At 49.2% G+C, this 21,887-nt stretch overlaps 1 protein-coding gene across 26 annotated transcripts in view; it reads right to left on the reverse strand.

Annotated features, from left to right (window-relative positions):
• Positions 1-315: 315 nt before the first annotated feature.
• GLYR1 (glyoxylate reductase 1 homolog) overlaps positions 316-21,887 on the reverse strand; it is a 44,610-nt gene continuing 23,038 nt past the window's right edge. For 2 of the 26 annotated variants that reach the window (XR_012429697.1, XR_006694650.2), the window contains 11 exons: positions 21,494-21,550; positions 20,127-20,177; positions 19,962-20,035; positions 15,127-15,226; positions 9,865-9,957; positions 9,085-9,186; positions 7,902-8,064; positions 7,438-7,617; positions 6,985-7,109; positions 1,627-2,401; positions 316-1,258 (listed from right to left, as the gene is read on the reverse strand). Coding sequence is in view for 10 of the 26 variants with exons in the window: in XM_045381640.2 (XP_045237575.1) it covers positions 2,327-2,401; positions 6,985-7,109; positions 7,438-7,617; positions 7,902-8,064; positions 8,971-9,186; positions 9,865-9,975; positions 15,127-15,226; positions 19,962-20,035; positions 20,127-20,177; positions 21,494-21,550 (1,152 nt within the window). In the remaining 16 variants the exon portion in view is untranslated. Of the gene's footprint in view, positions 2,402-6,984; positions 7,110-7,437; positions 7,618-7,703; positions 8,065-8,970; positions 9,305-9,778; positions 9,976-15,126; positions 15,227-19,961; positions 20,036-20,126; positions 20,178-21,493; positions 21,551-21,887 lie in introns of those variants that run through there. The other 24 variants (XR_012429696.1, XR_001487317.3, XR_012429701.1 and 21 more) reach the window with 18 other exon arrangements.

Below are 21,887 nucleotides of genomic sequence, written 5' to 3' on the forward strand. Positions count from 1 at the left end.
GACGCGGCCGGCACCAGCCTGGGGCGGCCGCTCGGGGGCGGAGCTTCCGTGTCACCCCCAGGCTATGATAGGGCGCGTTGCTCCACTCGCGCTCACTGATTGGGCGGCAGGACAGTCTGTTCCCGCTCCGCCTCCCTATTGACCCGCTTGGCCTCCGTTGGTCGCGCTTCCAACCCCGCAGCGGACCTCGCCGCCGCTCGCAGGTCCGTCTCTCCCAGACGCTGAGGTCCCGAAAACCCGTCCCGGCCCCGCAGCTGCCCTCTCCTCCCACCCATCTCGCCGAGGGCGAGGGAAGCAGGACTCCCGCGGCACAGCTGTGTTACCAAGAAGTGTTTTATTTTTCTTGCAGTAGCTTTGTTAATTGCACAAAATCATGTTTTGTTTTTGCCATTTAAACATTATCACACAATCCTATTCTGAAAGACAAATGTTCATTAAAAACAAAGCAAAAATAAAAATTCACAACCTTAATTACCTAGATTTGTCATTTAAAGGTTTAAAGAAAAAAAGGGAGGGGCTTTCTTACAAGCTTTTTCACAAGTGTCACATTTTCTCCTTAAAAGGGAAGGATTTCAAAACAAAGGTGAAATAGCTTAAACAGAAATATTCATAAAAAGGAATTTTACAGAATTGTCAACAATATTAAGACAACATTGACTAACCGGTTTCATTACCGCATCTTCCCCCGCCCCCACCCCCAGTGTGTCCTGCCAGGACTAGAACAGGCTTTGTGTTCAGACAGAAATGCTTCAAAATCCCAGTGAAATGAACTGTACTAAAAACCCGACAGGCATCTTCCCTGCCCCCGCCCCCACCTCATCTTCTGCAATCCTCTAACCCAGGTTCTATCTGTGAAAGGGGCCAAAGCTGTGAGGGGGAAGGACCCCACCCCAGTGTGGCCACCTTATATATATATATTCCATCATAAATGCTGGCCTTCCTTCTGCAAATTATGATTTTGGAAAATCCAACCCATGCAGAGAGAGAAAAAACTGACATCCCTTGGGTGACTTGTTTTTTTGCATCATCCCAAGCCCCCCATGGTCCCCTATCCAAGGAGATATGTAGGGCCTCGAGGATGTCCCAGACCCACCTCGGAGGGCCAGTCAGTTCAGGTAGGTCAGGCCCAGTTCTCTTCCCTCCCGACAGACCCCGGGCCCGGGCAGCACCGAAGACCATGATGCTGGCTGGAGTGAAGACACTCGTTTCCGTATCAAGAGCTGAGCCTAAGAAATGCTCATCGCTGGTCAGGCTGGGTCTGGGCCAAAGAAGGGGCAGACAGAAAGAAATACTGTCTCCACAGGAGGAAGAGGGCAAGGAGGGAGGATGGAGAGTGGTGGGCATGCAGGGGACTTGGCAGGGCAGACTGGAGAAGCGGGGACCACTGGGAGGGGACCGAGGTCAGAGTGGCTCTTCAGAGCCAGGTGAAGAGTCTGTGGCCTAACGGAAACAGGAAGGAGCGCCCCCAACCCCCACTCCTCATGGCTCATTACTAGTGGCCCTGAGGACCCCCTCCCAAGAGCTGGAATGCAAATCCAAATACTAGAACAGCCCAGGGAGGAGCGCCGTGGCAGTGGCGTCTGGGGCGTGGCTTCGAGGCGGTGAGGGCCGGACCTCCAAGCTCACCTGCAGGCCAGATGCTTGCTGCACTCCCTGGAAAGCCAGGGCCCCATCTTCTCGGGACTCTGCCAGTCTCTTTTCAGTTCACAAACGCGTCTATGGAGCGCTGGGTGCACACTGGACGCTCAGACGTGAAAATCTTTCTCAGCTCATCACCTGAGGTTGGAGGGCCCCAAGGGACCCTCTGTCTGGAGTCTGTACTGGCTCATCTGGGCCCGAGGCCTCTCCTTGCAGGGAATCCAGTGGGGATGTGGACGTGACTACAGCCTCTTCGCTCTGGGGAAAGCTGTGGGAAGGCTTCCAACTCTCGTTGCTGATTCTAGTTCCTTGACTGGAAGGGGTTTGAGATAAGACAAGCTCGGAAGAAAAAAAGCCAGGCAGCAGTTTCTGGGCAGCTTCTATCCAGGGGCGAGTCTGTGTGTGTGTGTGTTTGTGTGTGTGTGAACACACAGCCACCTTGTCCGGGGGCCAGTGCCCAGCTCAAGAGCTTTCCCATAAGCCAATCCTGCTGACACTCGTCCCCTCCCCACCGGCCTCAGGGGAAGGCTGCTGCTGTGTGCTGTGCTGATGGCAAGTTTCAAAGTCTGTATAAAAGGAAATGGAGACAGGTGGGCTGGTCCAGAATGAAGTCCCAGGCCCCCGACCCAATGTGAGGAAGAAGGGGTCAGAGGGGGGATTGGAGGGGTGGGGGCGGGGCGTCGACAGCTTAGTGTATATAGGCTCGGTACACAGCGGACATATCGTTATCGGACTGGTCCAGCGCCTTGGCTCTTTTGTACACCTGGAAAAAAAAGAGATGGCTCAGTCTCTGGCCCCAGAGCTGCCTTCAAGACCTAGATCTGATTCCTGGAGGCAGTGCCGGATGAGGCTAGCAGGCAATGCTGGAGCCCAGGCTATCTAGGTAGGAATCCTGTTTTGACCTTGCACGAAGCACCTGTTTCTCTGGGCCCCAGCCACTGTGCTTCTTGCTCTGGGAGAGGGAATAGTACCCAGGGGTTCTTGTGGGAATGACGTGTACTATGGGATATAAAGCACTCAGCATTGGCCGGGCACTGCGCCTCATGTCTGTAAGGCCGAGGTGGGTGGATCACCTGAGGTCAGGAGTTCGAGACCAGCCAGGCCAAAAAGATGAAACCCCATCTCTAATAAAAATACAAAAATTAGGGCCAGGTACAGTGGCTCATGCCTGTAACCCCAGCACTTTGGGAGGCCGAGGTGGGCAGATCACAAGGTCAGGAGATCGAGAGCAGCCTGGCTACCATGGTGAAACCCCATCTCTACTAAAAAAAAAAAATACAAAAAATTAGCTGGGCATGGTGGCCTGTAATCCCAGCTACTCAGAAGGCTGAGGCAGGAGAATAGCTTGAACCTGGGAGGCGGAAGTTGCAGTGATCTGAGCTTGCACCACTGCACTTCAGCCTGGGTGACAGAGCGAGACTCCGTCTCAAAAAAAAAAAAAAAAAAATAGAGGCTGCGGTGGCGCGTGCCTGTAATCCCAGATACTCAGGAGGCTGAGACAGGAGAATTGCATGAACCCAGGAGGCAGAGGTTGCAGTGAGCAGTGAACCGAAATCACATCATCACACTCCAGCCTAGGCGACAAAAGCGAAACTCCGTCTCAAAAAAAAAAGCATTCAGTATTATTAGTAATTTAATAATGTCCCTAATGTCCCTTCCTGCAGATCACTCTCCAAAGCCTTTCCATGTTATCCTCTGGGCTGTTGTTCTTACTATTCCCTCTGCATGGAATGCTTTTCCCTCACTCACTTATCATTGGTTCTTTCTTAGCTCAAAGGCCTTTGCCAACTGTTCCAAATGAAGCAGCAGCTGCACCCACCACTTTACCCAGTCATCTCTGTCTTTTACTTGTATTTCTTACACTGTGAAATTCTGACCTTTTTAACTGCTTATGTGCTAATTCTGTACCCGCTTCCAGTTAAATGTAAGTGTTCCTGGGAGGCATGGAGGGAGCTGCACACCAACATGTACTCGGAGTGCAGAACAGTGCCTGGCAATCAGCACCTGCCCCAGAGACACTAGTGGAATATGAAAAAGCTTGAAAAGAACTAAAAAGCCATTGCTTGACAGGCAATAGGGCCATGCTGAGGCAATGTGGCTGGACACATGGGTCCCTCCTACGTAATTAGCTGTGGGCTGTGGGGTTTTTTGTTTTGTTTTGTTTTTTACATTAAGTAGTCCTGCAAGAGACACCATAACTGAGGTTCACTGCAGCTCAGCTGTAACTTTCAGCTCACAGTTGACAGTTACAATTGAATAAAGACATTTTCAGGTAAAAGAAACTGTCACTGGGCAGATCCACATTATAGGAAATTCCAAAGAAAGTTTTTTCAGTGGAAAGGAAGTAACACCAGAGAGAAACTCTTCTTTAGGGAGGGATAGAGTCTACTAGAAACGGTAAATCTAGAGAAACTTAAAATTATTTTTTCTATTATTTTCTTTTTGAGACGGAGTCTAGCTCTGTCCACCAGGCTGGAGTGCAGTGGTACAATCGCAGCTCATTGCAACCTCTGCCTCCCAAGTTCAAGAGATTCTTGTGCCTCAGTCTCCCAGGTAGCTGGGATTACAGGCGCCTGCCACCATGTCTGGCTAATTTTTGTATTTTTAGTAGAGACAGGGTTTCACCATGTTGGCCAGGCTGGTCTCCAACTCCTGACCTCAAGCGATCCACCCACTTGGGCCTCCCAAAGTGTTGGGATTATAGGCGTGAGCCACCATGCCAGCCTTTTCTCTTAATTTCTTTTTTTTTTTTTTTTTTTTTTTTTTTGAGACGGAGTCTCGCTCTGTCGCCCAGGCTGGAGTGCAGTGGCCAGATCTCAGCTCACTGCAAGCTCCGCCCCCCAGGTTCACGCCATTCTCCTGCCTCAGCCTCCCGAGTAGCTGGGACTATAGGTGCCCGCCACCTTGCCCGGCTAGTTTTTTGTATTTTTTAGTAGAGACGGGGTTTCACCGTGTTAGCCAGGATGGTCTCGATCTCCTGACCTCGTGATCCGCCCGTCTCGGCCTCCCAAAGTGCTGGGATTACAGGCGTGAGCCACCGCCCCCGGCTCTCTTAATTTCTTTAAAATACATATGACTGGCCAGGCGCAGTAGCTCATGCCTGTAATCCCAGCACTTTGGAAGGCAGAGGTGGGCAGATCACAAGGTCAGGAGTTCAAGACCAGCCATGGCCAACATGGAGAAACCCCATTTCTACTAAAAATACAAAAGTTAGCCGATGTGGTGGCGTGCGCCTGTAGTCCCAGCTACTCAGGAGGCTGAGACAGGAGAAAGGCTTGAACCCAGGAGGCGGAGGTTGCAGTGAGCTGAGATCACTCCATTGCCCTCCAGCCTGGGCAACAGAGTAAAACTCCGTCTTGGAAAAAAATAAAAATAAAAATACACATGACTGCTTTAAAAATCACGGTGTTGCCTGGTGGGTTTAAAACAAGGGCAGATGAGGCCTGGCGTGGTGGCTCACGCCTGTTATCCCAGTACTTTGGGAGGCCGAGGCAGGTGGATCACCTGAGGTCAGGAGTTCGAGACCAGCCTGACCAACATGGAGAAATCCCATCTCTACTAAAAATACAAAATTAGCCAGGTGCATGCCTGTAATCCCAGCTACTTGGGAGGCTGAGGCAGGAGAATTGCTTGAAGCTGGGAGGTGGAGGTTGTGGTGAGCCAAGATTGTGCCATTGCACTCCAGCCTGGGCAACAAGAGCAAAACTCTGTCTCAAAAAATAAATAAATAAATAAAACAAAGGCAGATGGAACACCCAGGACCCACCTATACCTCAGAGTGAGAGTTCTCACACCTGTGGTGCTTCTGCCCCCAGGAGATATCTGGTAATATCTGGAGACATTTTCTGTCACCCGAGGAGAACTATGTCACTGGCGTCTGGCAGGTGGGTTGCCCAACATCCTGCAGTGCTTGGATAGCCCCCACACACAGAATGACAGTAGTGCCGAGGTTGAGAAACCCTGCCTTAAAAGACGAGGGAGGGGGAAATAAATGCTTCTATGTGGTTGCAAAGTTTCTACATTTAACGGGAAATGGTACAAGATTATCTTTTTTTTTTTTTTCTTGAGACAGGGTCTTGCTCTGTTTCCCAGGCTGGAGTGCAATGGTACGATCACAGCTCATTGCATCCTTGAACTCCCAGGCTCAAGCAATCCTCCTGCCTCACCTGCCTCAGCCTCCCAAGTAACTAGGAATAGGGTGCTTGCCACCACGCCCAGCTAGTTTTTGTATTTTTTTTTTGTACAGATGGGGGTCTCAAACTCCTGGGCTCAAACAATCCTGCCTCGACCTCCCAAAGTGCTAGGATTACAAGGATTACAAGTATGAGCCACCGTGCCTGGCAAGATTAACTCTATTTTAAGGATTATATTGCAATCTGTAGAATAACCCTAAAAAATGAATGTAAAGAGGCAAAGTAAAAAAGAAAATAGATAAATGAAACTGGAATTCTTTTTTTTTTGAGATGGAGTCTCGCTCTGTTGCCCAGGCTAAAGTACAGTAGCGCAATCTTGGCTCACTGCAAGCTCCACCTCCTGGGTCCACGCCATTCTCCTGCCTCAGCCTCCCAAGTAACTGGGACTATAGGCGCCCGCCACCACGCCCGGCTAATTTTTTGTATTTTTAGTGGAGATGGGGTTTCACCATGTTAGCCAGAATGGTCTCGATCTCCTGACCTCGTGATCCGCCCGTCTCGGCCTCCCAAAGTGCTGGGATTACAGGCGTGAGCCACCGCGCCCGGCTCTCTTAATTTCTTTAAAATACATATGACTGGCCAGGTGCAGTAGCTCATGCCTGTAATCCCAGCACTTTGGGAGGCCGAGGCGGGCAGATCACGAGGTCAGGAGATTGAGACCATCCTGGCTAACACGGTGAAACCCTGTCTCTACTAAAAATACCAAAAAAAAAAAAAAAAAGCCGGACGTGGTGGCGGGCATCTGAGGTGACACAGCAAGACTGTCTCAAAAAAAAAAAAAAAAAAGAAAAAGAAAAAGAAACCGAATGGTTGGGTGTGGTGGCTCATGCCTGTAATCTCAGCACTTTCGGAGGCCAAGGCAGGGCAGATCACCTGAGGTCAGGAGTTCGAGACCGGCCTGAACAACATAGAGAAACCCTGTCTCTGCTAAAAATACAAAAATTAGCCTGTGGTGGTGGGCACCTGTAATTCCAACTACTCAGGAGGCTGAGGTAGGAGAATTGCTTGAACTCAGGAGGCAGAGGTTGCAGTGAGCCGAGATCGCGCCAGTGCACCCCAGCCTGGACTCCATCACAATAAAAAAAAAAAAAGAAAGAAAAAGAAACTGAAGGGCCTTGGGACTTGGGCCACACCCTCTGTCAAGCTACGCTACCTCGTTTGCTGCAGCTGCCATGGGAGTCGGATGGTTGACCGCATCACCCAGTGCGATGGCTAAGCGGAGATCCTTCTGAATGTATTTCAGGTAGAAATCAGGTTTAAAGTTGCCTTGCAGGATATCTGAGGAGAAAAAGCCAGTATCAGATAAAAGCCAAGGACCTGAAATTAAAAGCCACCTACAGTCCATCAGGTGTCAATACCTAAAACGTATTCAAGGCTCTGTTCCACACAGCCTAGGCCTCACGGCCTCTCCCACACCCTTAGATACCTGAGGGCTGGCACTCCCAGCCTATATTCCCAAATCCCGCCCACTGTGTTTCTGAACCTCCTCTGGCCAGGGTCAGGGACTGACTAGAGAGGGGCATCTTTCATGCTCACTGAACCCCTGACGTAGTCCCCTGTTCTAATCAAACACCAAATGCAAGAAGAGGGACCAAAGGCAACTTACTTTGGCACTTCTGGTCCAGGAAGATGCTGGCCAACTGTCCCTGATTGAGGATGTCCAAGAGTGTCTGCTGGGACTGGCCTGTCACCTGGGCCAGGGTCAGCCCCTCGGCGATAGTGGCCATGAAGCTCCCTTGGACCATGTTCACGATCAGCATCATCTTGGCTGCGTTGCCCACTTCACCTGCCCAGGGCAAAGACTCACGGTCACAGCCCAAGAATGCCACAGACAGGGCTTCTCTGCCCACGCTCACCTCTGCTCAGACCCACCTCTCTCCAGGGGAGGCCCCCTTCACCTGCCCCCGACAGACTGGGCTCTTCCTCCTTCCACGCACTGACTATGCAGGTGAAAGGAAACCTTCCCTGGGGCCCCCGGCAGAAAGGCCGTGTGGGACTGACGCTGTCATCAGTGTGACACAGAGGAGATGTGGCCCCAGGCTCCAGGCCTGACGGGTGCAGGCGTGTTACCTAGGAAGAAGGAGGTCTTCCCCATCGCCTGGAAGCAGCTGCTGCAGTCCTCGTATAAGCCCCTGTCTCCAGCCGCTAAGATCACCAACATCCCGTCATTAGACAGCTGCTGATTCCCTGAGACGGGGGCTTCCAGAAAGCGCCCCCCCCTGGACACAATCACCTGGAAAGAAAAGTCACAGCTTCTGGAGGCCTCCTCTCTCCCAGCGCTCTCTGGGCAGGACACAAGGAGTGTTGCTGAGTGGCCACGGCTGCTCATCACACCTTCCAGAGCTGGAGAAGACGGCCACCCATACCAAGGTTCTACAGCTGACTCCTGAACTCAGGAGCTAACCATGTGCAGATCAGACAGGCCGAATCACAGCAGTGATGAGACGCTGGGGTCTCCACACAGGCATCCAACTGACTTGGAATTTCTTTCTTTCTTTTTTTTTTTGAGACACAGTGTTGCTCTGTCGCCCAGGCTGGAGTGCAGTGCCGCGATCTCAGCTCACTGCAAGCTCCGCCTCCTGGGTTTACGCCATTCTCCTGCATCAGCCTCCTGAGCAGCTGGGACTACAGGCACCCGCCATCACACCTGGCTAATTTTTTTGTATTTTTAGTAGAGACGGGGTTTCACTGCGTTAGCCAGAATGGTCTCAATCTCCTGACCTCATGATCCATCTGCCTCAGCCTCCCAAAGTGCTGAGATTACAGGTGTGAGCCACCATGCCCGGCCCGGAATTTCTTAGAGACCAACAACTAGAACCTGATGCGACCATGTCAATGGCTTGGCTGAACACACAACTCCCCTGTGGATGCTGCCCTCCCCTCAGAACATGTGGGTCCCAACTCCCACTCCCTTATTTGGGCCAGATGCTCGGGGACGAGGGATGCTTTGCCAGTGCCAAATGCAGACAGCTGCTCAAACCCCAATGCCAGGCGGGCGGCCTGGGTTACTTCTCAACATAAGGCTGGCAGCTCCAGGACTTGATGCCCATCCCAGCCATGCAGCAACTGCCCATGGCTGTTCAGACTAGCTGCGGTTTAAAGGTGGAGCACGGGATAGGCTAGTCCCAAGGCTACTCGCCTCTCCTCTTCCCTCTCTGGCATTGGCTCTAGAGTAACTGCCCATTCTTGTAAGCCTGGGTCTTGGTCTCTGATAGAAAAGATGCTGGAGAGCCAGCCCGAGGAAGGCTGCTACCTGGGCCAGCTCAGTGACTGTGTCAGCGTCCACTGTTGACATGTCCACGTAGCACTTCCCAGGGCGGATCCCTTGCAGCACACCACTGGGGCCCAGCACCAGCTGTGGGGACATAAGGGAGAAGCAATAGCCCAGGCTCCCAGGCAGATGCTCAGGAGCCCTACAGACCTCAGATCAGAATCCTGCTGCTGTTTTGGCTCATTTCCTGATTTCTATCAAGCTGAAAAGGGAAGAACAATGAAATAAGCAAGGGATAGAAAAGTACTTCCTGCATGTTCCCATTTATCTTTAAAAAGAATATATGTGAGTGTGTGCATTTCTTTTTATTAAAAAGAAACCCATTTAAAAGAATGGTTTATTTTGGGGGCTTCTTTGGATTTACTTGGATTAGGCTAGTCACCAGTTTAACAAGATGACTACCGCACTTGAACTTGTAAAATATACAAATACAGCGACAGCTAAATATAGAAACCTGGCACCTGGACCAAAGGCACACTCAGTCCCAAAGCTTCCAGTTCAACAAGAACACATGAAGCCTGTTCAAGACGAATTTCAGCACAGACTCCAAGGGCTCTAGTAGTATTCATTCTTTGATTGGAATTAAAGGAAGTCTGTATTCAATTAATGCAAACACCCTTCACAATGGGAAATGGCCCTTCATGGGAAATTCAGCCCCCCACATGTGGGCACTCACTTGGTGTGCAGGGGAGGAGGGGAGGAGGCCAGCCAGCAATCCTGGCTGTGACCCGGAGTCGCTGAGGGGAGGGAGGGGGTCCTTACGTCCTTGGCCGCCTTGGGATCCGACACGCAGGCGAAAGTGATGTCGCAGGTTGAAACGACTTCAGCGGGGGTTCTTCCCAGACGGGCCCCCTCCTGGATGAACAAATCACACTGCAAAAGTCACAGATCCTAACGTGAGCTGCAGGCAGTGCACAACAAACATGCCAGCCAGGCCAGAGAAGCGCTGACCAGGCCTCCTGGCAGGCCTTCCAAGGCAGGAGGCTGAGGCCGGGAGCCTGGGTCATGGAGACAGGAGCCCAACTTTTGATGAAGTGCACGGGGCCTTTTACCAGCCATCTTCAGTTTTTGCGTGACAGGTGCCTAGGATGATGCACTACTTCACAAGTGTCTGCTGAAGGTGTACTGTTTCAAGAATGGGATGTGAGCAGTACCTGTCCCCAGCCCCTGCTGTGCTGTCCTGGCTGTGGCCTTGAGCTATCAACACTTTGCTGGGAACGTGGGGCTGTGGCTGGGACCCTTCCGCCTGGTGGCCATTACTTTTTGGGATGTTTCTCAACACTGTTGTCAGGTTAATAAGACTTCTGGAAGTGTCTAAAAGCACTAACATTTTGGCTTTTTTTTTTTTTGAGACAAGGTTTTGCTCTGTCACCCACACTGGAGCACAGTGGTGCAATCATGGCTCGTTGCAGCCTCAACCTCCTGGACTCAAGTGATCCTCCTGCCTAAGCCTCCTGAATAGCTGGGACTACAGGTGCATGCCCCATACTTGATTTTCTTCTTCTTCTTTTTTTTTTTTTTTTTTTTGTAGAGACAGGGTTTCACCATGTTGCCCAGGCTGGATGGGCCTACTATTTTATATCAAACTTTTAATAATTTTACGATTCACATTTATCTATATTATCTTTCATAATTCTGGCATAATTATGGTTTATAGTGGTTGACTGCAGAACACTTCACTGAGAGACATACTGTGATTTACCTAATGGCTCACCTGCAGTTTGACACTTAGCCCGCTTTCAATTGTAAAGTGATATCAACAAACACCTTTATGTACAAAACTTTTCTGTTTTAAATTTAGGTCTCCACAAGTAAAATAAAACAGGTTCCAAAACAGTTTTAAGGCTCTTAACAAATGTAGACAGATGACTTCCCAATTAGACTACGTCACTTCATAAAGAGCACCAGCAATATCTCCTGTTATGCCAGTGCCGAGTGTGTAATTTAAAAACTACAAATAAGGGCCCATAAATATATGTAAAATTCTTCCTACCTGATCATTTAACCAGTCAAAAAAGGCAATTTTTTGTTTGATGTATTTTAATTACTCCTGATTACTGAACCTTTTTTATGCCTTTGTTTCCTCTTTTGTGAGCAATTTTTTTGTCTTTTTTTTTTTTCTGAGACAGAGTCTTGCTGCTGCCTACGTGGGATTGCAGTGGTATGATCACAGCTCACTGCAGCCTCTACCTCCCGGGCCCAAGAGATCTTCTGGCCTCAACCTCCCAAGCAGCTGGGACCATAGGCAGGTGCCAGCTCACTCGGCTAATATTTTATTTTTTGTAGAGATGGAGTCTATGTTGTCCAGGCTGGTCTCAAATTCCTGGACTCAAGCAATCCTCTTCCCTCAGCCTCCCATGGTGTTAGGATTATAGGTGTGAGCCTATTCTCACATCTAAAATTAGGAGCACCCTGCTAATTTTTTTGTCTTAATTATCAAACTATGTATTTAATAAAATCAACGTATTACCCTTCTATCGTATTTGCTGCAAGTACTTCTAGTTGGTATTCCTTTCAATTTTGTTTATTTTTTGTTGTTGGGGAGTATTATCAAAAAAAAATCAACTGATCTTCTTGTGTGATCTTTATTGTTTCTAGATTACAAAGATCTATGTTAATATTTATTTTCTTCTGGTTTTCTTTTAAAAAATTAATTCTAGGCCAGGCACAGTGGCTCATGCTTGTAATCCCAGCACTTTGCGAGGCCGAGGCGGGTGGATCACCTGAGGTCAGAAGTTCGAGGCCGGGCGCGGTGGCTCACGCCTGTAATCCCAGCACTTTGGGAGGCCGAGGCGGGTGGATCACAAAGTCAGGAGATCAAGACCATCCTGGCTAACACAGTGAAACCCCGTCTCTACTAAAAATACAAAAAAATTAGCCGGGCGTACTGGCGGGCGCCTGTAGTCCCAGCTACTCGGGAGGCTGAGGCAGGAGAATGGCGTGAACCCGGGAGGCAGAGCTTGCAGTGAGCTGAGATCACGCCACTGCACTCCAGCCTGGGCGGCGGATCGAGACTCCATCTCAAAAAAAAAAAAAAAAAAAAAAAAAAAGTTCGAGACCAGCCTGGCTAACATGGTGAAACCCCGTCTCCACTAAAAAAAACCAAAAAATTAGCTGGGTGTGGTGGCGCACGCCTGTAATCCCAGCTACTGGGGAGGCTGAGGCAGGAGAACCACTTGAACCAGGGAGGCGGAGGTTGCAGTGAGCCGAGATTGTGCTATTTTTTTTTTTTGGAGACGGAGTCTTGCTCTGTCAACTGGCTGGAGTGCAGTGGCACGATCTCAGCTCACTGCAACCTCCGTCTCCCGCGTTCAAGCAATTCTCCTGCCTCAGCCTCCTGAGTAGCTGGGACTACAGCTGTGTGCCACCACGCCCAGCTAATTTTTGTATTTTTAGTAGAGACAGGATTTCACTATGTTGGCTAGGATGGTCTCGATCTCCTGACCTTGTGATCCGTCCGCCTTGGCCTCCCAAAGTGCTGGGATTACAGGTTTAAGACACCGTGCCCGGCCGAGATTGCACCATTGCACTTCAGCTTGGGCAACAAGAGTGAAACTCTTATCTCAAAAAAAAAAATTAATTTTGTAGTTAACTTGGGATATATTAGTATGTGGTAGGAAGTAGGATCAGCATTTTCCCAAACTTCTAATTAGTTGTTCAGAACCAAACTCACTGACCAGCCCTTTATTATATCTCACTGATCAGAGGCTGTCCCAGGCTGCCCAGTCCTCACAGAGCCTGGTGTTCCCTGCGGCCTTTTAGTAACATAGCTTTACATCATGTCATCACCTTTGCTTGGGAGGGTTCTCCTCATTACTCTCTTTTCTGAAAATCCAAACTATGTTTCCTGCTATTCTAACAGAACCAGTGAATCATTTTTACCAAAAGTCTTTTAGAAATTCCATGGGAATATCATAGGATTAAATGGCTTTTTAAAGATAATCTTTACTAAATATGTACTCTAGATTGCCTGGTTACCCTACCCTCTGGCAGTAGCAGGGTCTCAGAAGGATATCGTAATCTCAAAATACCCTGCCAATGGGGCCTTTGAGATCCCACTCCTGATAGGCCCTCATAGTGCCAACCAAACGCCCAGCACCTGAAGCCCAAGTATCTGAGTGTATCCTTAGTGCCTGTCTCCTCCAGACCCCTTCACCTCTCTAACCACTTCCCTGTTATTCTTGAAAAGAACATCATTCCAGTGAGGTGAATTTTTACTTTGTTTAGAATATTTTAAGTTTAAATCATCAGTTCCAATACTCCCTTCAGCAATCACACCTCCTTCCAGCTCTTATCGCTGCTGGACTGTTTGTTCACAGGGCTCCCAGCAGCACCTTCCTGTGCACACATGGGCATGCCCACCCCTTTCACAAACACATGCTCAACCATATCATGTGCATTGATTATTATTATTTTTTTTAGGCCAGGCGTGGTGGCTCATGCCTGTAATCCTGGCACTTCAGGAGGCTGAGGCAGGCGGATCACTTGGGGTCAAGAGTGAGACCAAAAAAAAAAAAAAAAAGAGTTTGAGACCAGTCTGGCCAACACGGCGAAACCCCATCTCTACTAAAAATACAAAAATTAGCTGGTTGTGGTGGTGGGTGCCTGTAATCCCAGCTACTTAGGAGGCTGAGGCAGGAGGATTGCTTGAACCCGGGAGGCAGAGGCTACAGTGAGCTGATATTGTGCTACTACACTCCAGCCTGGGCAACAGAGCAAGACTGTTTCAAAAAAAAAAAAAAAACACCATATATATATATATATATTTTAATAGAAATTGAGATGGGGTCTTGCCATGTTGCCCAGGCTGGTCTCTAACTCATAAGCGCAAGTGATCCCCCTGCCTTGGCCCCCCAAAGTGCTGGGTTTACATGTGTGAGCCACCACACCTGGTCATCTCAAGAGGCTGGAAGTTCTTAGTCTCTCTTCCTTTGTTCCATGCAGGAGTACAGTGCTTTAGTTTTCTGTTTTCAGGCCATGGCTTTTCATCTTTTCTCAGAGGAAAACTTGGTGGGAGCTGTTGCCTCTCTCCATTATAAAAAGTGATCATTCATGGATTTGGAATTCCATCTCTGGGCATGCAGACCTTTTGAAGCCATGGACCACCACCTCAGGTTGAGAACTTCTAAACTCATGCTGTCTAATATGGTAGCCACTAGCCACATGAGACTATTTAAATTTTAATTTAAATGAAATAAAAATTCAATTCTTCAGTTGTACTAGACAACTTCATGTTGTCAATGTTTAATACCCTCGTGTGGATAGACAGTGGTTACTGCACTGGACGGCACAGATACGAAACACTGCTATCACTGCACAACGCTCCAGTGCACAGAACACCATACAGCCGGTAAAAAGAACCAAGTGGATCTATCCACAGGCTCTGTGTGAATGACACTCACTGTATGTGTGTATGTTCACATAGGCATGGAAACAAGAATGTAAAACCTAACACAAGCTATGTTAGGTAACAGCAGAGGGGGGGATTTTTCCTTCATTTTTTACCCCCTGGGTATTTTTAAATGTTTAGTTTTTATTTATTATTAATTTATTATTTTGAGATGGAGTCTCACTCTGTCACCCAGGCTGGAGTACAGTGGCACGATCTCGGCTCACTGTAAGCTCCACCTCCTGGGCTCATGGCATTCTCCTGCCTCAGCCTCCGGAGCAGCTGGAACTACAGGCGCCCGCCACCACGCCTGGCTAATTTTTTTTTTTTGTATTTTTAGTAGAGACGGGGTTTCACCGTGTTAGCCAGGATGGTCTCGATCTCCTGACCTTGTGATCCGCCCGCCTCAGCATCCCAAAGTGCTGGGATTATAGGCGTGAGCCACTGCGCCCAACAAATGTTTAGTTTTTATAATAACATTCTAAGTTTAGGCATCTATATCTCTACCTGCCTGGAGTAAAAGCTTGGCTTCTATTCTACTGCATGCAGAACGCTGAGACAACAGGGGGAGATGTCCACCCTTAGGGTTACCCCAGACTCCCCCAACCCAACAGGCACCACCCCTGAATGCTTACTTTCTCTGCAGTGCGGTTCCAGACAGTCACTGTGTGACCCATTTTTAGCAAGTTGGAGACGATTCCACTTCCCATGAGACCAAGGCCCAAAAATCCTATCCTGAAACAGACAGAGACTGTTGAGTTCAGGGTGGAGCGGGAGGGTCAAGGTGATGATGAGTCCATGCAGCACAAGGCTTAGGGTGGGGAACTCAGACCACCAGAAACCGCAGAGTGCCAATCTACCTGCAGAGCCAGGGGCTTCATGCACATGGGTCTTTTCCTATGCCATGGTCTAAAGGTGTCCCAGGACGTAAACAGGCATTTTGAAACCCCTGACTGTCACAGAAAAAAGTATGATGTGTATGGTTCAGGGCCAGTCTCCCAGGGCAAAGTCCCCTTGTTGCCTTTTTTTTTTTTTTGAGACAGCCTCACTCTGTTCCAGGCTGGAGTGCAGTGGCACAAACTTGGCTCACTGCAACCTCTGCCTCCTGGGTTCAAGCGATTCTCCTGCCTCAGCTTTCCGAGTAGCTGGGATTACAGGCGTGCGCCACCATGCCCGGTTTATTTTTGTATTTTTAGTAGAGACAGGGTTTCACTATGTTGAACTCCTGACCTTGTGAACTGCCCGCCTCGGCCTCTCAAAGTGCTGGGATTACAGGCGTGAGCCACCGCGCCCGGCCTCTTGTTGCTTTGATAGAGGGTTTCAGCTCACAGTGCCATAATAGTAAGAAAGCGGACATCTGTCTTTGGCCCTTGAAGTGGCTTCCCAATCGGCCATCTTGAGCACTAGGCTTGATACCACTTTACTTTTTTATTTTTATTTTTTGAGATGCAGTCTCACTCTGTCGCCCAGGCTGGCGTGCAGTGGTGCGATCTTGGCTCACTGCAACCTCCACCCTCTCTGAGTTCAAGCGATTCTCCTGCCTCAGCCTCCTGAGTAGTTAGGATTATAGGTATCTGCCACTGCGCCCAACTAATTTTGTCTGTGTGTGTGTGTGTGTGTGTGTGTGTGTGTGTGTGTTTTAGTAGAGATGGGGTGTCACCATCTTGGCCAGGCTGGTCTTGAACTCCCGACCTCGTGATCCACCCGCCTCTGCCTCTCAAAGTGCTGGGATGACAGGTATCAGTCACCGGGCCCGGCCTCATACTTTACTTATTTTTTGAGATAGTGTCTTGTTCTGTTGCCCAGGCTGCAGTGCAGTGGTGCAATCATGGCTCACTGCAGCCTCAACCTCCTGGGCTCAAGCAATCCTTCCCCCTCAGCCTCCTGGGTAGCTGAGACTACAGGCATGCATCACCACACCTAGTTTTTGTGAAGACAGGCTTTTGCCATGTTACCCAGGCTGGTCTTGGACTCCTGGGCTTAAGGGATCCGCCTACTTCAGCCTCACAAAGTGCTGGGGTTGCAGGTGTTAGCCACTGTACCCGGCCCTGGATACTTCTAACAGGATCCACCACAAGTCACTGAAGCACTGTGTTTAGAGCCAGGCAACTTCCTTGACTGCATGAACCAGGACAGCAATTTTCACCTCTCTTTCCCAACTTCAATTCTCTACCCACACCCTACCTTTCCAGTCTTCCTGTTATCAACAGAGTGGGCCTTGCCTCTCCTCTCCAAAGCTAAGTCCTTCACCTGAGCTCGGAACCCAATCTGTCCCAGTCCACAAATCCCTCTCCCTATGCCTGCCTTCCCCCAAACCTCTCACCACTCCCCCAGCCCCTCCTTCCACAGGTCCTTCCCGATCCTTGTGACAGAAGCACTCCTTGGCCAGTCTCCTCCACACACATTCACATACTCTGCCTTCTCCTTCCTGCAACCCTGAGAGCTGGGGGCTGGCCGCCACTACTGCTATTTCGACATGCTTTTACAGGTGACTTTTAGCTTGCCCAAGTGTCTTTTCTTGGTTCTTATACTTCTTTACCTCTCTTTACATGTGACAATGGTGCTAAAGAATGCCTCTTTCCTCGTTTCTGATCATATCATGTTCTTGTTTTGTAGTTTTTAATTTTATTTATTTATTTATTTATTTATTTATTTTTTGAGGAGTCTCACTTTGTCGCCCAGGCTGGAATGCGGTGGCGCGATCTCTGCTCACTGCAAGCTCCGCCTCCCGGGTTCACGCCATTCTCCTGCCTCAGCCTCCCGAGTAGCTGGGACTACAGGCGCCCGCCACCACGCCTGGCTAATTTTTTGTATTTCTAGTAGAGATGGGGTTTCACCGTGTTAGCCAGGATGGTCTCGATCTCCTGACCTCGTGATCTGCCCGCCTCAGCCTCCCAAAGTGCTGGGATTACAGGCGTGAGCCACCGCGCCTGGCCAATTTTATTTATTTAAAAAGAGAGATGGAGGGCTCTTGCTGTGTTGGCCAGGTTGGTCTCGAACTTTTGGTATCAAGCAATCCTCTCACCTCAGCCTCCCAAAGTGCTAGGATTATGGGCGTGAGCCACTGCACCCAGCCTTTTTTCTTTTTTTAGACAGCATTTTGCTGTCTCCCAGGCTGGAGTGCAGGGGTGTGATCACAGCTCACCGCAGCCTCAAACTCCTGGGCTCAAGTGATCCTTCCACCTCAGTCCACCTGAGCAGCTAGGACTATAGGTGTGTGCCGCCATGCCTGGCTAAGTTTTAAAACTTTTTGTAGAGATGGGGTCTTGCTGTATTTCCTATGCTGCTCATGAACTCCTGGCCTCAAGGGATCCTTCTGCTTTGGTCTCTTAAAGTGTGGGGATTACAAGGATGAGCTACTGTGCTTGGCCATGTTTTCAATTCAGGCTTTCTCTGAGTGCTGGATGTCCCCTGCAGCTCCTCCACTTTGACCCCCTCATTCTTTCCATAATTTTGGTCTTCTGGAACCATCTCTACAAATGGGCCCCTAATCTCTGCTAGAATATTAGCTTCTCACATTCTCCCTGTCCCAGCCTGCATTAAGTAATTTGAGTCACATGTTGAAAAAGGAACTCACCACCTTTCTCACCAAAACAGACCTCCTTGCTAACTGCTTCAAGTTGCGACTTAAAAATGAGGAGGTGGCCGGGTGCGGTGGCTCAAGCCTGTAATCCCAGCACTTTGGGAGGCCGAGACGGGTGGATCACGAGGTCAGGAGATCGAGACCATCCTGGCTAACACAATGAAACCCCGTCTCCACCAAAAATACAAAAAAATTAGCCGGGCGTGGTGGCAGCGCCTGTAGTCCCAGCTACTCGGGAGGCTGAGGCAGGAGAATGGCGGGAACCCGGGAGGCGGAGCTTGCAGTGAGCCGAGATCGCGCCACTGCACTCCAGCCTGGGTGACAGAGCGAGACTCCGCCTCAAAAAAAAAAAAAAAAAAAAATGAGGAGGTATCTTTTTGTCACTCATTATTTGGTTAGTGCAATAATCCCCCATGATTCTAAATTATGACAGGTGAATTCCCTTTCCTTTCATGGTGTTCTAGGAAGTCCAGTAGACCCGGGATGAAGTTTCCGGATTTTTCTTTTTTTTTTTTAAGACAGAGTCTCGTTCTGTTGCCCAGGCTGGAGTGCAGTGGTGTGATCTCGGCTCACTGCAACCTCCACCTCCCAGGTTCAAGCGATTCTCCCGCCTCACCCTCCCAAATAGCTGGGATTAAAGGCACCCGTTATCATGCCCGGCTAATTTTTGTAGAGACGGGGTTTCACCATGTTGGCCAGGCTGGTCTTGAATTGCTGACCTCAGGTGATCGGCCCACCTTGGCCTCCCAAAGTGCTGGGAGTCAAACAGCCGTGAGCTACCACGCCTGGTCAAGGTTCTGGATTTTTAAGATGGCAACTGACAGTCCTTCACACTGTGTCTCAGATAAGTTGGAAATGTGGATTAAGGTGGGTTGGGTAACAAACTGGCTGGTTCTGATGCTGGCTTCATACTCTTTACTACAAGTTTGACTAATGGGCCAATAAATGTGTTGGGTAAAGACATTAGCATTCTGTGGTCAGCCCCATCCTGGTCACATTTTTACTATTATTTAACACAATCCTCCTCCCCCTTTGTTTGCACCTAATATGCCCTTATCTCCTCCACTCTACAGAGGCAAGTTCACCAAAAATAACTGGTAGAATTAGTGATTTCGACAGTACAAAAACGTCAAGTAAAAGATGCACTGTTTTTAGTCTGGGGAAGACCATGTGAAAGGTACAAACTGGAAACTGACTTCAGCTAACTTGCTCCAGAGAACATGTTTTCTTAGAAAACGTATCTTTTTGCCAACAAGACTCTGTGGAGGAGACAGGCCTACAGAGCAGGCACAGAGGCAAGGCTGGGTGCAAGTTGGGTCTGGGAGCAAGTCCAGGATCACTCCACCCACACTGGGCAGGGTGCAGGACAGCCAGCAAGTGCCCAGTGAGGACCCCTAAGCACCTTCATCCCCATCTGCCCCAACATGGCCAATTTTGGGGCTTCATAATGATTCTACTCAGCCAGTGGTTCTCACAGTGTAGCTCTGACCAGCAGCAGCAGTACACCTGGGAACCGGTTAAAAATACAAATTCTTGGGCCCCACCCGGACATACTGACTGAGAAGCCACCTTCCAGGTGACTGTGAGGCACAGGAAAGTCTGAGAACCACTAAGCCAAGTGCTCCTTGGCTCCTGAGTTCTGGAGCCAAAAAAAAAATCCCTCAGCTTATGCCCAAGGGAAACCTGACCATAGATTTATACAGCTTCTGACTCCTAGGAGTCAAACTGCTCCTACCATTGTCAATAAAAGTTACAACGTCCCCCGCCCTTTCCATTCAATGCCAGCAATGGCTAGGACACAACCCTTAAAGAACCCCCCTGGGATCAACTTCCCCCCACCCTCAGCAGAACCAGAGCCACTGGAAGCCTTTTCATCAAAGGTCCTACTTTTTGTCTGTGGGTGTGATGCTGCCATTCACGGCTGTGCTGTCAGCTGCCTGGATGGAGGTGGAGCCAGTTTCCTACGGACAGGAAGCACATCAACAAGTCAGTCAGCCTGCAGTTTAAGGACCCAGGTGAAAATTAAAATGGGGAGGCATGGAGCCTACGTACCTCTTCACATATTTTCAACTTCTTAGTGATTGCCTGGTAACAGACAGCTGGCTAATGGAGGAGGAAAGAGACTACTTATTCAACTGCAAGCTTAACCAGTCTTCATAATAATCCCCTCAAAGGTTAGCCCCAAAGTGGGAAGTTAACATCAAATATTTGTTTTATACTTAAGTGAACTCCAAATTTTACACCAGAAAGTTCATACACATTACCTCATTCAAGTCCCCATGCAATTCTACAAGTTCTTTTTGCTGACCATGGTGTTGAGAATAAGAGTCATAAGCTTGGAACCCACATCTATCCAACTCCAAAGTCACAAACTCTCATGAGAACCTAGCATGGCTCAGTCTACCCCATAACCTTGCAGACCTTGGGAGAGCTTCCCTCTGCATCCGCAGGACTTGGAGACCGTCTCTTGGAGTGAGCTTCAAGATGTGTCTGCCATGCAATTTCATGGGGAGCTGACAGCTTACGATGTTTGCTTTCTGCCCTAAACTCTAAAGATCACTGTGAAAGTCTCAACTGCACAGCTGGCTGAATTTTAAATGCTCTTTTTGGGATATCTATCTATCAATCTATCTATCTACCTATCTATCTGAGATGGAGTCTCACTCTGTTGTCCAGGAATGGAATGTAGTGGCACGATCTTGGCTCGCTGCAACCTCTGCCTCCTGGGTTCAAGTGATTCTACTGCCTGTCTCCCAAGTAGCTGGGATTACAGGTGCGCACCACCCCGCCCAGCTAATTTTTGTATTTTCAGTAGAGATGGGGTTTCACCATGTTGGCCAGGCTGGTCTTGAACTCCTGACCTCAGGTGATCCACCTGCCTTGGCCTCCCAAAGTGCTGGGATTACAGGCATGAGCCACTATGACTGGCCTTTGGGTTTATTTATTTATTTTGAGATGGAGTCTTGCTCTGTCACCTAGGCTGGATTGCAGTGATGCGATCTTGGCTTACTGCAACCTCCACCTCCCAGGTTCAAGCAATTCTCCTGCCTCAGCCTCCTGAGTAGCTAGGATTACAGGCGTGCACCACCACGCACAGCTAATTTTTGTATTTTTAGTAGAGACGGGGTTTCACCATGTTGGTCAGGCTGGTCTTGAATTCCTAACTTCGTGATCCACCTGCCTCGGCCTCCCAAAGTGCTGGGATTACAGGTGTGAGCCACCATGCCCGGCCTGGGTTTATTTTTAATCTTAATAATGCTTGGGTCATTAGTGGGCCCATACTAGGGCTTCTCGGCTAGTTGTTCTGGGCAATATACCAGCAGAGCCTAACTTTTCAGGTGGCTGGGCCAGGACCCTGTGGAGAAGCACTCCTTGGCCAGCCCCTGACCAAGGGCCAATAGCCTCAAAGGGCAACTCACCTTCTCTGTTTGGCTTAGCAGGAAATGATGGAAATGAGGATCTGCATCTTTAACAGGCTGAAACCAGAAAACAATGAAATAAAACCAGTACCTGCCACCAAAGGTCGCTTCCTTCTCCCTGGTAACCGGACTCCCCTCTGGCTGGAACACCTCTGGATTCTGGTCTCTTTTTCACAATTGTCTGGAAATTCTTTTCCCATTTTGGCCTAAGCCTTTTTATAAACAAGCCCCATTCCAGCTAGACGAAACTGGCTTTAAAGTGGAAAAGAATAAATGATTCTGCCAGGTTGGTACGCACATTGTTCCAATGAGACTGTGGGAAAATATTAACAAGCATACTTGGGCTTTATAAATTCGGTGCTTATTAGGCACAGCAGACTGAGTCACATCTATT

The sequence above is a fragment of the Macaca fascicularis genome, chromosome 20 (genome assembly GCF_037993035.2).
Source record: "Macaca fascicularis isolate 582-1 chromosome 20, T2T-MFA8v1.1".
Lineage (NCBI taxonomy): Eukaryota > Metazoa > Chordata > Mammalia > Primates > Cercopithecidae > Macaca > Macaca fascicularis.